The sequence below is a fragment of the Ochotona curzoniae genome, unplaced genomic scaffold, assembly GCF_017591425.1.
Source record: "Ochotona curzoniae isolate NIBS_2020 unplaced genomic scaffold, NIBS_Ocur_1.0 scaffold_4937, whole genome shotgun sequence".
Classification (NCBI taxonomy): Eukaryota; Metazoa; Chordata; class Mammalia; order Lagomorpha; family Ochotonidae; genus Ochotona; species Ochotona curzoniae.
The window spans coordinates 859,940-874,745 of NW_024467126.1; the positions used below are offsets into that span (position 1 = coordinate 859,940).

The 14,806-nt window shown below is 63.8% G+C and overlaps 1 protein-coding gene across 1 annotated transcript; it reads left to right on the plus strand.

Annotated features, from left to right (window-relative positions):
• The first annotated feature begins 891 nt into the window (after window positions 1-891).
• Window positions 892-13,409, plus strand: CCDC88B (coiled-coil domain containing 88B). Its single transcript, XM_040970922.1, has 27 exons — window positions 892-971; window positions 1,262-1,407; window positions 1,529-1,640; window positions 1,729-1,798; window positions 1,884-1,942; window positions 2,047-2,130; window positions 2,214-2,357; window positions 2,493-2,638; window positions 2,779-2,860; window positions 2,982-3,140; window positions 3,414-3,560; window positions 3,704-3,812; window positions 3,928-4,064; window positions 4,150-5,184; window positions 7,370-7,497; window positions 7,581-7,698; window positions 7,888-7,977; window positions 8,069-8,209; window positions 8,652-8,908; window positions 9,142-9,285; window positions 9,458-9,644; window positions 9,749-9,894; window positions 10,018-10,116; window positions 10,340-10,506; window positions 10,898-11,104; window positions 11,192-11,260; window positions 12,897-13,409. The coding sequence occupies exons 1-27, from the start codon at window positions 912-914 to the stop codon at window positions 12,950-12,952; spliced, it is 4,299 nt and encodes a 1,432-aa protein (XP_040826856.1). The 5' UTR covers window positions 892-911; the 3' UTR covers window positions 12,953-13,409.
• Window positions 13,410-14,806: the final 1,397 nt, after the last annotated feature.

Consider the following 14,806-nt stretch of genomic DNA (forward strand, 5'->3'; position numbering starts at 1 on the left):
TGGTCCCGTTCTCTGGGTCCCCTTTCAGCCGCTGGCACGTGGTCTGCTTAATCCCAGCATCCTCGGGCTCCTCTGGGTGTGCTGCCCATCCTGCCCCATCTTGGTTCCTGCCCCACCAGGCTAGGCTGCTGGTGTGTTCGATGTCCAGGGTAGCTGTCTTCCCAAGGTGCTGGCTCCCCAACCCCATGCAGGCAGGGGCTGGGGGGCTGTTTTACTGAGTCCAGTAGAGTGGCTCAGTGAGACTGATTGGTAGCGTTGTGGGCAAGAGAGGGGATGTTGGGGTGTCCCCCACTCCCTGTTCTGCGCTCCCTGGCACCTGTACTTGGTTGCAGTGCCCCTGGGAATGGAACCCGAAATGTTTGTATTATGGATGAAAATGGAGGTCTGGCCAGCTGAAGTCCCTGCTGGCCCATGGCTCTCTCAGGCCAGTGGACAGAGTAAGGTGGGTGGTGGGACCGGAGGAGGGGCCCTTGCATCTGTCTGATGGTTCCAGCAGCAGAGCCAGACAGGGTGGGGTAGAGTGGGGGTAAATTCTGAGAAATGTAATGTCAAGGCTAATTGCAAGGAGGTTTCCATGAGTGGGGCCTGGCATCCAGAAGATGTGCATGTGCCCAGGCCCCTTCTGAGGCCCCAAGGGATGCCAGGCTGAGGTCAAGCCCCCTGCTTTCAAGCTGGGAGACAGTAAGGACTCACCTCTCAGTGCCATGGGGCCACAAGAGCTGGGGCCAGATCTGCGGGGAGCGGGCAGGGGCTGCGATAGGACTCTAGGGGCACACTGGCCCGCCCCAACCCGGAAGGAGGAAGCTGCAGGGTGTCTGTGGCTGGGCCCGGGATCCCCCAGCCAGGGACTTCCTCTTCCTCCCCAAAGGCAGGTGTAGCCGCCACAGCTGGACGAGACACCCTGAGCTGGCATGGAGGGGGGCAAAGGGGGCCGGCTCAGAGACTTCCTGACAGGGGGCCTGGCCACCTGGGTGAGGGCTGGTGGGAGTGGGGCCCCAGGGAGGGGAAGTGAACAGCAACCAGGTCATCCTCCACCCAACCGTGGGACTAGGGCGAGGGAGAGGCTGGGGGGAGGGGTGGATTTACTGAGGGGGTGGGGTGGTCCCTTGGGGACCAAAAGCACTCAGGGGTGGTGAGGGGAGATAGCCCCAGGGACATGGGGGCAGGTCAGGGGTTCCCTCGGCCAGTGGGGGGGCTACCTGGTGGTGGTGGGGCTTCAGTGATCTGCTGGGGGCTTTCGGCCCCTCTCTGCCCTTCACAGGCACTAGGACTGGCCGGGCTGGTGGGGGAGGCGGAGGAGTTGGAAGGAGACCAGGAGGAAGAGGAGGAAGAGGGGCTTCTCTGCCCAGGGAGAAGGTTCCTTCGTCTCAGTCAGGGCACCCTGCTCCTGCGGGTGCTGGGCATCATGTAAGGGGTATGGGATTAGAGGGTGGGGGTCAGGCCAAGAGGGAGCAGGTGGGGGGGGATGGCAGGGCAGGTCGGGCCTCCACCCCACCTGCCACCCAAGGCCACCTGTGCCCACCTATAGCTCGCCCAGTTCCCGAGGGCGACCTCAAGTGGTCCGGGGCCAGGATGGACCTGCAGCCCAGCGGATGTGGAACTTGGGCCAGCTGTGGAGCCGCCTGCGAGACTTCTACCAGGTGAGGAGATCTGGGTGGGGTGCAGTGGGGCGCAGAGCCCCCCTCCGCACACTGGGGAGCTCCTGTCACAGGCCAGGTCCCCCTGCAGGAGGAGCTTCAGCTGCTGATCCTCTCACCACCCCCAGACCTTCAGACGCTGGGGCTTGACCCCCTGTCAGGTACGCCACCCACCCCCCACTCCGTGGCACCCTCTTGCCTTGGACTCCAAGTCCCCCCTTAACCTGTGTGGCTCGTGTCCCCCAGAAGAGGCTGTGGAGGAGCTGGAAGGCATCCTGCGGCTGCTGCTGGGGGCATCTGTGCAGGTGATGGGGGTGGGGGCAGGATGCTTGGGGACAGGAAGGAGTGAGGGGTGGGGGAAGCTGCGCCAGCCTGGCCTCCCCTGGCCACCCTTGTCATTTTGCCACAGTGTGAACATCGGGAACTGTTTATCCGGCACATCCGGGGCCTCAGCCTGGATGTCCAGAGCGAGCTGGCCAGTATCATCCAGGAGGTACTGCGGCAGGTGCCCTCTTTAGCCCCACCCTAGGGCACCCTCACTGCCCTTCTGCCCAACTGAGCCCCTTGCCCTGCCAGGTAACGCAGCCTGGGGCAGGCATGGTGCTGGCGCTGGCAGGACCAGAGCCTGGAGAGCTGACGGCTACGGAGTTGGAGATGCTGACCCGGAGCCTGTTGGGCACTCTCTCGAGGCTGGCACGGGAACGTGATCTGGGGGCGCAGGTGGGGACGCCCAGGCGGGGAGGTGTAGGTTTGGGACGTCGGGCCAGTGGGACTGTCACAGCTGCTTAAGTGGGTGGGCGAGCTGGCCTGGGGTGAGCAGGCTACTTCTGACCCTGGATCCTTGCCCTCCTACAGCGGCTTGCCGACCTGCTGCTGGAGCGCCAGCCAGCTCCCTTGCCTGTGGAAGCACCTACGATCGTTCCAGCTGAGGGCTCCTCACACCATGTGGCCCTGCAGCTGGCCAACGCCAAGGCCCAGCTGCGGCGCCTGCGGCAGGAGCTGTGAGTGTCCAGGGGCCTGGGACCAGGGGCAAGGGCAGGCCTGCAAGGGGGTCCATTTCCAGGTGGCGATGTGTGCTACCAGGCCTGTGATGCAGGGGGTGTCGGGGTGCCTCAGACACCTGAGCGGCCCTCCCCTCCAGAGAGGAGAAGGCCGAGCAGCTGCTGGACTCGCAGGAGGAGGTACAGGGCCTGGAGGCTGAAAGGCGAAGACTCCGCCAGGAGGTGAGTTCAGAGACTCCCCAAGCCCTGGGCGGTCCATTGCTGGCTGCTAGCCTGCGCCTTCCCATCCCCGCCCTGTCTCCTGGCCTGAGGTGGACCGGTCCCAGCTGCTCATCTGGCTCAGGCCCAGGCGCTGTCGGGACAGGCCAAACGGGCCGAGCTGTACCGCGAGGAGGCCGAGGCGCTGCGGGAGCGCGCGGGCCGCCTGCCACACCTGCAGGAGGAGCTGAGGCGCTGCCGGGAGCGACTGCAGGCAGCCGAGGCCTGCCGGGGCCAGCTGGAGGTGAGGCGGTGAGGCTGTGGGCAGAGGGCCCGGCCAGCAGAGGCGTGAGATGGCATTCATGGGGAGGGGGCCTGTCAGGTGGAGGTGTGGGGAGGGGGCGTGGCCTGCAGGCAGAGAGGGCGTGGTCAGGTGCTAGAGCATTCCTGAAGCAGACCTCGTGGGGCGGATGGGGAGGGGCGGCGGGTCCTTGGCAGGCCCACCAGGGGACGGGTGAGGGGACCCCCGACTAGGCCACAGCAAGCCTCACATCACTGGGTTCTGTGACTCTCTCAGGAGGAGCGCACGCTGACAGGGGCCCTGGAGGCCTCGAAGGCGTTGCTGGAGGAGCAGCTGGAGGTAGCGCGGGAGCGCTGTGCTCGCCTGCACGAGACACAGAGGGAGAACTTGCTGCTGCGGAGCCGGCTAGCCGATGCTCACGGGGTGAGGCTGCCCCAGGGACCCCTGTATCCTCTTCAAGCTGCATTGGGGAGGAGACCCTGAGACTCCTCCCCTGCCCTAGCCTGGCCCTGTCTGGGGAGGGCTACTCTGACCTGACCTCCTCCCCCTCCCATCTCCCACCCCAGGAGCTGGGCTCTCTGCGGCAACAGGTGGAGCAGCTGGCAGAGGAAAACCTGGAGCTGGAGCTGCAGCTGCAGCGGAGCCTGGCACCACCCCCTGGCTCCCCTGGAGAAGGTGAGGGGTCCCCAGGACTGGGGGAGGCAGAGCTCTCTTCATCCCTCTCCCCAGGTCTCTGGGAGGAGTAGGAAGGGTGGGAGGGGCCCTGACCTAGCCCTGCACCTCCCTCCAGCACCGCTGGAGGGGCCACTGCCCTCATTGCAAGATGAGGTGAGGGAGGCAGAGGCTAGGCGGCTGCGGATCCTGGAGCGGGAGAATCGGGAGCTGCGAGACCTGCTGCGGGAGCTGCAGGGACAGCCGGGTGGCCAGGTGAGCCCCTGCTAGGCCCTGTCCCTTGTTTCCAGCCTGCAGCAGCTGTTCCCTGCGCCTGACTGACCCTCTCATGCGCCCCCAGCTCCTGCTGCTGGAGGATCAGAGTGAGGACTCCACACTTCCAGGACCCCAAGAGGCTCCACAGCCTCCACCAATGTCAGGCAACAGTCCCCAGGTGGAGGATGAAGATCCCCGGGCTGAGGCCTTGGCTCCCATGGCATCGGACTCAGCCCCCAAGGGGTCAGATGACTTCCGGCATGTGGCAGAGAGGCCCCTGAAGGTGGCTGACCCAGTCTCCCAGAAACCCCCCAAGTCCAAGCCTGCTGGGGAGACACAGGAGGCCCTAGAGGAGGCTAGCCAGGGAACCCCACTCCAGACACTCTCCTCTGTGGCCCCAGTGCAGGGTCCAGAAGTGGAAAATGAGCTGCAGCGACTGACAGTTGGAGAGAGGGGGGCGAGGGAAGCCCCCCAGCTGGGACCCTCCTCGGAGTTCTGCCTCCATGTGCACCCTGAGGAGCCGGAGACCCCAGATCAGGTGCTGGAGCTGTCTGAGCTGCAAATGGAGGCCCGAGAGTTGGAAGAGAACTTGACAGGGACTCAAGGGGTGGCAATCCCTGGGGTCCAGGCCAGACAGGAGCCTGTCCCCATGGAGGAAAACCTTACCAGCAGTATACTAGAGAAGGAGACCTTCAGGGAGGAGGTGGCACGGTTGAGGAAAGAGGCTGCAGCACTGGGAGCTGAGTTGGAGACACAGACCCGAAGGCTGGAGGCTCGAGGCACAGAGGCTGCCCGCCTCTCAGAGGAACTGGCCCAAGTGCGGAAGGCAGAGGCTGAGGCCCACAGGAAGTCCGAGAGCCAGGCCTGGGAGCTGGGCCGGCTACAGGAGGCGCTGGAGGCTGCTGGCCGGGAGCTGGAGGCTGTGGCCCAGGAGCGGCAGGCCCTGGCTGAGGCGCTGGCCGCTGCAGGCCGTGAACGGCGGCAGTGGGAGCGTGAGGGGCCCCGGCTGCGGGCCCGGGCCGAGGCTGCAGAGGAGCGTGTGCGGGCGCTGGAGGGCGAGAGTCAGCGGCACCAAGAGGAGGCACAGAAGGCATGTCGGGAGAAGCAGGCCCTTGCTGAGGTAGGTCAGGGCTTCCTCCCTCCCAGCTGGGGCTGGGCTGCTGGTCCCAAGGGCCCAGCATCAAACTGGTGATGGACACAGAAGGCTCAGGTCCACTGCCACCTTCTGAGGTTGTGCCCAGCCTGGGATGCAGAGCCCATACCTACTGCCTGGAATGAGGGTGCTTTGGGTGTGTGTGGGGAGTGCTGAGCCTGTCTGGGTGCTGCCCCAGTGCTCCTGTCCTCCACCTACAGGACAGGCTTACTATGTTCTGTGTCCCTTGGCAGGTGTGGACAGGGAACAGCTGCCATCCAACTGGGGGCAAGGGAGCTTCAGGGAGGAGAGGTCAGGTGGGAGGGGAACAGCCTGTGTGAAGGCCTGTGCAGCAGGTGGTGGGGGCAGGGACCAGCTTGGCAGGTGCAGGTGTGAGGAGGGTCGCCTTGGTGGGCAGGGCATCCTGTGCCTCTCAGAAGCTTGTGGTGGTGGCTTTGGTGGGAGGTGAGGCTGGCTGGGGTGGGAGTGAGGACAGAGAGAGGGAATACTTGGAAACGCACTTGTTCCTTCCTCACGTGTGCTATAGGCAGCCAGGCCCCGTAGCAGGCTGTGGCACACGGTGGTACCGAGCAGGAGGCACAGGGTGGGAGGCAGTGCAGGGAGCCCCTTGGCCTGGGGTTGGGTGTGTCAGGGGGGCTTCCTGGAGGAGGGAGGAGAGGGTGCAGAGAGGGAAGGGTGAGGGTAAATTTGGCAGGTGCTTCTGGGTAGCTGCTAAGCTGCCTGCTGAGGGAGGTGGGGGGAGGAGGGACTTAGGGCAGCCATGGGACGCAGAGGACAACGTGGACAAGGTGAGAGTGTCGGACAAGCAGGTCCTGCTCTATGGAAAGAGTACCTGGCAGGTGAAAGAGAGCTGGAAGCTTCTGTGTAGACAAAGGGGGAAGAGGAACTCCCCAAAGTCCCGCTGGGAGTGGCAAGGGGTGGGGAAAGTGCTGCCTATGCATTGTGAAGGGAGAGGGTGTGGGGCGTGTGAGGCCTGGAGCCAGCGTGGGGTTAGGAGAGCAGGCATGACTGAGGCGTGCTGGCCGCATCTGTCAGAGCTCAGCTTTCCCTCCTCAGCTGTGTGGCCTGGGGAAAGTGGCTTCATCTCCCTGAGTCCCTGCACATAGTAACTGAATAGTAACTGAAGCTGCCCAACAGGGTCCTGCCGGATGAAGAGCAGAAGGAACTTAGGGTGCCTGGCACCTGGCTGGGAGCAGAAGGGGGCAGGGGCAGGGTCGTGGACGGCTGGAGGGAGAACCCAAGGGCACGGTGGGGGCATTTCTGAGTGGTTGGAACACTTGCCCATGCAACTGGGGTGGGGCGTAGGCAGAAGTGGCTGGCCTTGGGGAGCCAGAGAGCAGGGACGTCTAAGATTTCCCACAGGTGCGACAAGGGTCTGGCTGGGCCTGGTGGAGGCCTTTGCCTCTCTCTGTCCTACTGTTCTCCTCTAGCCCCAGTGCCTTGGGACCTGGGGCCTTCACCAGTGGTCAGGTTGCAGTGTCTCATGGGACTTTGCAGTTTCCCAGCAGGAGGCTGAAGTCATGGGCACCGGGGTGGTGAGTAGAACCCTAGCTGGGTTTCCTAAACTCGCAGGATGTGGCAGGTGGCTGGCCAGTGCCGGCCCTGCCCAGGGCTTCCTCCTCTCTGCTGGGCCCCCGTGTGGCAGAATGGTTCAGCCTACTTCCCTCCAGCCGCAGGCCAGAGTGGTGCCTCCCACCTTCTGCAGACATGGTGTGGCCCAACCGCCAAAGACCCCATGCTGCTCCCCTCCCCTGGCCAGCCCCCTCCCAGCCCTCACCGTGGTTAGGCCTTGGGAGACCCAAGTTCCTGTCAGCCTTCTGTGGTCAACCCCTTGTGCCCTGGAACCTAGCTCCTCTGGCTGTCACATGGCCAGTGTGGCAGTCCCTAAGGCGCGTCCCCCTCACTCTGGGAACACGAGGAACTATGGACTCAGAGAGGTGAAGACATTGGCTCAGCACCTGCTCAGAGCATCCCTCCCTCCCACTCTGCAAGACTGCCTGCTTTGCTCCCGTGTTCTGGATCACTTACTTAAAGTTTAAAGTTTGACCAGGGCGGCAAAATGGGGTAGGGGGACAAAGCAGCCTGTTGGACCTGCTTTCTGGGGGCGCTGACCCTCCCACCCTGAGCCTGCCCTGTCCTACCCTGCCCTCAGGAGCTGGAGAAGGCTGTGGTGCGTGGCCAGGAGCTGGGCACCCGACTGGAGAACCTGCAGAGAGAGCTCAGCCAGGCAGCTCTGGAGCGACAGGAGTTTCTGCGGGAACAAGAGAACCAGCACCAGAGGTGGGGGACACCTCGGGCCACGGAGGTGGCGGGCAAGGCAGGGCAAGGCAGTGGGGGCTTGGTGCCAAGGCTTGTGTTGTTAGGTACCGGGGCCTGGAGCAGCGGCTGGAGGCTGAGCTGCAGGCGGCAGCCACCAGCAAGGAGGAGGCGCTGATGAAGCTTAAGGCCAGGGCACTACGACTGGAGGAGGAGTTGTTCCAGGTAAGCCTGCTCATGTCTGGCTGCCCAGCTCCCATGCCATGGAGGGAGCACAGGCTGGGGGTCAGGAAGGGGGAGCCTCTGTTGAGGCGGACCCCTCTATTTCCTGATAGCCTCGTCAGCCGTTTGGGATGTGTGGCTGAGGAAGCTGGTGTCCGCTGGCTGTGACTTCCTGGGTCTTCTCCTTTGTAGCTGCGCCAGGGCCAGTCAGGCCCGAAGGAGCATCCTGAGCTCTGGGACGCGGTGACCCAGAGTGGGCGGCTGATTGAGGTGGAGCGCAATGTGAGTGTGGACCTGCACCTTCCGGGGGGGATGCCAGCTGGCAGCAGGACTCAGGGGGTGAGGCCACCACTCACCCTCTTCTTCTGGGCAGAATGCGACATTGGTGGCCGAGAAGGTGGCCCTTCAGGGCCAGCTGCAGCACCTTGAGGGGCAACTGGGCACGTTGCAGAGCCGGGCCCAGGAGCTGTTGCTGCAGAGCCAGCAGGCCCAGGAGCACAGCAGCCGCTTGCAGGTGGGTGGCGCTGTACCTGCTGTGCCTCCCGCGGCCCCCAGCACCCAACCTGTGGTCCCACCTCTCACTCCACTCACGTGGACCCTGACCCTTTTCCCCTTGTGCATCCTTTCTTCCCACCTGCACCCACTGGGCAGCATGGTGTCACCAGCTCGGCCCTTCCACAGCTGGCGTTGGTCCCTGGCTCTACCCTGACCCTATCTGTCCTCTGGCCAGCCCCGAGCCTCATGCCTTGGCGCTACTTAGCCACTACTATGGGGGGGTTTCCTTTTGCCTGCCAGCTTCTGCCCTGACTTGCTTCCTACTACCTGCCCCCAAGCATCTTGCACTTCCCTCTCCTCGTCTGCTGCCCTCTGCCCTCCTCTGCCCCTGGGCCCTGTCTCTGCCAGCTTTCCTGCCTGGACTTTCAGCTGGCACCATCTGCCTCCTGGCTGTGTCCCAGGCTGAGAAGTCCGTGCTGGAGATCCAAGGCCAAGAGCTGCACCGGAAGCTGGGGGTGCTGGAGGAGGAGGTGCGGGTGGCACGGCAGTCCCAGGAGGAGACCCGCGGGCAGCAGCAGGCCTTGCTGCGCGACCACGAGGCTCTGGCCCAGCTGCAGCGACGGCAGGAGACGGAGCTGGAGGGACTGCTGGTGCGGCACCGGGACCTCAAGGCCAACATGCGCGCGTTGGAGCTGGCGCACCGCGAGCTGCAGGGCCGGTGAGCTGCCCCTGCATGCCTGACCCCGCTTGCCAGAGTTACCCTACCTGCCCTGAGCAGGCTCCTTGCAGCCTGACACTATTGCTGCGGCCTCCTGTGGGACTGAATGTGGGCTCACCTGTTCGAGCAGGTGGCTAGTAGGGGGAGCACAGGACCCCCAGGACCAGGCGTGGTCCCTCTTCCCCCCAGGCCTTCAGGCCCTTGCAGCTGTCTTGGTCCTTTATCTACCCCAGACACGAGCAGCTGCAGGCCCAGAGGGCCAACGTGGAGGCACAGGAGGTGGCCCTGTTGGCAGAGCGGGAGCGCCTGATGCAGGATGGGTACCGGCAGCGGGACCTGGAGGAGGAGCTGCGGAGGCTGCAGAGCGAACATGAGAGGTGACCCCCTGGCCGAGGATGGGGGGGTGGCAGTGACAGACTGGCTCTCAGAGGACCCCTCTGGGAAGTGGCCTACCCCAGTCCCTGTCCCTACAAGAGGATGGGGAGTGACCTCCTCCCGGGCCCGTGGAGCACAGCAACTGTCCTTGTCTGCCACCTCTTTGTCCCGCAGAGCTCAACAGCTGTTGGCAGAGGTGTCCCGGGAGCGTGGGGAACTGCAGGGTGAGCGTGGGGAGCTGCGGAGCCGACTGGTCCGTCTAGAGCTGGAGCGGGCGCAGCTGGAGATGCAGAGCCAGCAGCTACGCGAGTCCAACCAGCAGCTGGACCTCAGCGCCTGCAGGTTAAGCACGCAGTGTGAGGTGTGTTCCCCGACTCTTTCACTGCCCCTGCCTGCCACGCCCTAGGGCTGCCAAGGCTCGGCCTCTCTGGGTGCCCCCCTGACCCTTGCTTGCCCACCTGCTAGTTGCTCACGGAGCTGCGGAGCGCCCAGGAGGAGGAGAACCGACAGCTGCTGGCCGAGGTGCAGGCCCTGAGCCGTGAGAACAGGCAGTTGCTGGAGCGGAGTTTGGAGAGCCGAGACAATCTGCACCGTGAACAGCGCGAGTACCTGTGAGCTTGTGGTCCACGGGCAGCACCCCCACCCTGTGCACACCTGCAACCTCTCCTGCCGGTGTGCCGTGCACTTGTGCCTCCCTCCTCCTGTGTGCCCACCTCACCCCTCTCCTCACCCAGGGACCAGCTCAACGCCCTGCGCCGGGAGAAGCAGAAATTGGTGGAGAAGATCATGGACCAGTACCGTGTGCTGGAGCCCGGGCCCCTGCCCCGGACCAAGTGAGAGTCTTCCCCTCCCTTCCCGGGGGCTGGCTCCTGCCTCTGGCCATCTTTCCCTGCCCCACCCCGCCTCCTTGCCCCAGCCACCACCCACTTCTGCCCTGGACCAGTTCAGGGGCAGGTGGCCTCGTGTGAGGGTTGACCTTGGGCTCTGCCGTTCCCCAACACGAGCCTCTTCTCTCTCCTCCCCCTCCCTGCTCATCTTGTGCCCTCTTGCCCCCAGGAAGGGCAGCTGGCTGGCAGACAAGGTGAAGAGGCTGATGCGGCCCCGGCGGGAGGGGGCGCCACACGGGTGGCCGCGCCTGGGGGCCGAAGGGGCTGGCAGCACCGAGAGCCTGGGGGGTCCCCTGGAGACGGAGCTCCCCGAGGGCAGGGAGGTGGATGGGACAGGTGGGTCTGGGGGTGGGGCAGCTGAACACCGGTTTCTGCTACCAGCCATCCCCGCTTGGCTTCCCCACCGCATGTCCCAACTCCCCCTCGCCCTGACCCACCCTGCTGCTCTTGCCTGCACTGTCGGTCCCCGCCCCCAACCTCAGCTGCGCTGCAGGAAAGCTGAGGGAGGGCTCCTTGAACCTGGACAGCAACTAAGGAAACCGAGGCAGGGATGGGTGAGGCCAGAGAGGCATGCTGCAGAATGAAGGTGGGAGCCGGCCAGGGCCACCCAGCTTCTCCGGTCCTGTCCCCGGCTCTGCACCCCGCTGGCGGCTCTGTGCACCTGCGCCCTGCGCCCGCCAGTCCCGCCCACCGCTCCCTGACGCCGGTGTGTGTGTGTCTCTCACAGTGTCGCCCTCACCAGCACCCATGCGCCGGGCCCAGAGCTCCCTCTGCCTGCGGGACGAGACCATGGCAGGCGGACAGCGGCGGAAACTCAGCTCACGGTTCCCGGTGGGGCGAAGCTCTAACTCATTCAGCCCCGGCGACAGCCCCCGGCAGCGATTCCGACAGCGCCGGCCAGGCCCTCTGGGGGCACCCAGCGCCCATGGCAAAGGTGAGTGAGGAGGAAGCACCCCACCTCCCCTGCTGGCCAGCCCCCGTCCCCGCGGGAGGGGCTCCAGCGGCTGCCTTGTGTCCCCAGGGTGTGGCGTGGGATGGGAAGGCTCCGTGGAGACCCTCCAGGAACACACGGCCGACACCAGCCATGAGGGTGAGTGGGTTCCGGGACCGGGGGCAGGGGTTTTTGACTGGCCTGGGGCCCCTAGCTGTCCTCCCACAGTCCTTTGCCAAGTGCCCTGCCTGGGACGGCAAACAGCAAAAGACAAAGCTGTGGTTGTGGGTGACAGCACTGCCCAGTAGACACCCATGGGTCATGGGTGTGGTGTGCATGCATGCAATGTTTACACACGTGTGGTGCTGACACGCATGTGATGTTTTCTTGGAAAAGTTCTACTTTTAAAGATTTATTGATTTATTCAAAGGTCAGTGCTAGATACAGAAAGAGAGAAAGGTCTTCCATCTGCTGGTTCACTCCCCAGATGGCTGCAACAGCCAGGGCCGGGCTGGGCTGAAGCCAGGAGCCAGGAGCCTCCTCTGGGTCCCCAGTGTAGGTGCAGGAGCCCAAGGGCTAGGGCTGTTGTTCTCGACTGCTTTTCCAGGCCATTAGTAAGGAGCTGGATTGGAAGTGGAGCAGCTGGGACTTGGACTGGTACCCAGATGAGATGCTGGTCTCATAGGTAGCAGCTTTACCCACTGTGCCATGGTGCTGGCATCTAAAAGCATAGTTATTAGAAAGGAAGAGAGAACTGGGCACACACTAACCCCCCAAATGCCCACGATGGCTAGAGCTGGACTAGACCGAAGCTAGAAGCCTGGAGTTCCACTGAGGTCTTCCACTACTTGAGCCATTCTGCTGCCCCCCAACCTGCCCACCGGGTGATCACATGTGGGGGCTCAGACCCAGGCACTCCAGGATGGGATGTGGCTGGCCCAGGTGGCATATTTGTTTTTATTTATTTATTGTTTGGAAAGAGATTTATAGAAAGAAGGAGAGACAGAAAGATCTCCCAAATGGCCACAATGGTGGGAGCTAAGCTGATCCAAAGCCAAGAGCCAAGAGTTTCTTCCAAGTTTCCTATGTGGATGCAGGGACCCAAGGACTCGGGCCATTCTGTGCTGCTCTCCCAGTCCATAAACAGGAAGCTGGATGGGAAGTAGAGCAGCCGGGACATGAACCATGGGCTATATGGGATGCAGGCCCAGCAGGTGGAGGTTTAATCTGCTATGCTATTCCCTCAGGCGGCATGAGCCAGATTCCTGACCCATGTGTGTCACAAGGACTTCTGCTGTTAGTTCATTTATCTATCATCTATCTATCTATCTATCTATCTATCTATCTATCTATTTAAAAATAATGATTACATGGTTCATCAGGGTAAGAAGGATTGAAGTTTAGGGAAAATTGGGTAAATTCGTTGGTGGGCTTCTTCTGTAGCCTCCTCAGGACAAGTAGAAAGAGGCAGGATGAGCTACTCAGCAGGTGCTCGGTGTGGATGTCACTGGGAGCTAACCTGACATTAGCCACGCGGGCATGGTCCCCACAAGCATGCACATTGCAGACCCCTACCCCTGCTGGGTGCCTGGAATGCTGGGAGGTGCCAGAGGTTAGGGAGGAGAACAAAGGGAGGGGGCAGATCGCTGGGGCAGGGGCTGCCGGGGCGGCGGGCAGGGAGGTGAGGCTGGGGCAGAGACGGAGAGGTGGCGGCTGCCGTCAGGCAGAGGGGGCAGCCTGGCAAGTTGGAGGGCTGGCATGGGACCGGGTCCTGAGTGGAGCCTCTCCCTTGCAGGCCTCGAGGAGCAGGACCCGGAGAAGCGCCCCCTCACCCCTGCCCTCAGCCAATGACAGTGCAGGCACCGGCAGCTTCGGAGGCGCATTGGCCTCTAGCCCCTGGAGAGGCTCTAGGGACCCCAGGCAGCCCCAGAGCCAGGGTCTGCGAGGAGAGCACTTGGACAGGGAGGCCTGGGCTCCGAGGACCCCGGTGGCCAGCAGGGGGTTGCCTGGCGGGTGCTTGGGCGAGCCCATAGACAGGAGTGATGGCTGGTCCCCTGGCTACGTGTTGCGGCCCACGCTCAGGCGGCGGTGTCTGGAGGAGCGCCCAGCAGAAGACAGCTGGAAGGAGTGGGCCAGGGAGCCCCGGGCCCGGGCCCAGCGGGGAGCCAAGGCCCACCACAACCTGGGGACTGTATCCTGGGCTGATCTCTGAATCTTGGCTGGGATGCTGGTAGAAGGAGGGGCAGGGAGGGTGTGTGCAGGAATAAAGCTGGCTTCCAACCGCATGAGTCCTTTACAAAGTCTGCTTCACCCAGGGGCCCATGCACCGCCCTGGGTGAGCTGGGATCCTGGGGCTAGAGGGGACCAGATGAGCAGAAGGCCATCTCTGGGGGGGATCGGGATTCGACTGGGCTTGCCAGAGGCTGGGTGTCTCAGTGGTGGGTGAGGGGTGGGGTCAGCGAGCTGGGGTGGGGCTTGGGGACTCTGGCACCCTCTGGGGCAGAGCCCCTCCTTAGGGAACTGGTGGGGGAGTGGGAGGGAGCTCCAGGGTGCTTCCCTGGGTGGGGCGGTGGGAGGATAATTAGGTTGGGCAGTGGCAGGAAGTGAGTCAGGGTACCTGGGTGGGGCGTGGCTGCTGGAGCTGGCAGAAGGGGACCTGAGTTTGCGGGTGGGTAGAGATGGGGGTGCCTGCAGCTAGCCCAGCCTCCCCAGTGTGACCTGTGCGGGGAGCCAGGGTTCTTGTCCCTCTCTAGAAGTTGCGCAGTGCGGTGTGGGGTGGTGCACCTGCTGCCTGTTGGCAGAGGCCTCTGATGGCTGCCCTGGTCCACCCCTGCTCCCGTAGTGGCCACTGAAGGCCTGGGCCTCATGGGAGGCGGCCGCCTCTGACTTCTCCACCTTAGGGTTTCACAATAGCTACTGCTAGACAGCGTGTGTTGGGGTTGGGAGTGGGGACAGCCACTGGGCAGGCTCCCAAGTGCTTCTGCAGATCCCCCTTAAAGAAACTTGGGCACCCCTTCCTGCCACAGGCTCCTGGGCTTGGCACAGCCTCTGTCAGTAACAGGCTTCATCTGTGGAGTGTGGGAGTCCTCAGAGGGGAGGCCATGGCAGGAGTGGGGGCTGGAAAGGTTTGACTGCTTGACCTGTGGACCCCAGGAGTGATGGGGCCGGGCCAGGCCCTGCTGCCCACCCAGATCCCAGCGTCGTGGCCTGCTTAGCTTGGTGCCTCTAAGTAACATTCCTGGGGCAGAGGTGGTGCTGGCTGGTGTAGGATGACACACATCCTTTGCTGTGTTCCAGGGGTGACCAGAAAGGGGTCTGTTCTGAAACTCCTCCTTTTTGCCCATGGAACAGAAAGTCCCAGGATACTTGCCCCCCACAACCCCTGAAGGATGGGCTCTGGTGGAAGCAGGGCCACAGAAATGCGTGTAGGCACGGGGCCCCCCACACCTTGGGGTGCAGGCTTCTCTACCAGCGGTAGCAAGCGTCCTGGGGCAGGTTACCCGAGCCGGGCCTCTAGGTCACCCGCGGGTTCCAGGCAGGGTCGCAGGGAAGGGTCGCGTGGGGTCCCAGAGCGCGCAGTCCCGATGCTCATCCGGACTACCCCGCATCGGTCCGCCGCCTGGCGCTGTCACGTTCCAGCCGCCTGAGTCAGGCGGCGGCGGCGGGGCGGGGAGACACGGGAGGCGGCGCCGGCGCCCGCCTCAA

What these genes read in the sequence shown, in the direction of transcription:
- CCDC88B (XM_040970922.1), top strand. Translation starts at nt 912, where the DNA reads ATGGAGGGGGGCAAAGGGGGCCGGCTCAGAGACTTCCTGACAGGGGGC. An exon ending in AGGGACAGCCGGGTGGCCAG is followed by an intron (nt 4,065 to 4,149) that starts GTGAGCCCCTGC and finishes ATGCGCCCCCAG; the next exon opens with CTCCTGCTGCTGGAGGATCA. An exon ending in CAGGGAGGTGGATGGGACAG is followed by an intron (nt 10,507 to 10,897) that starts GTGGGTCTGGGG and finishes TGTCTCTCACAG; the next exon opens with TGTCGCCCTCACCAGCACCC.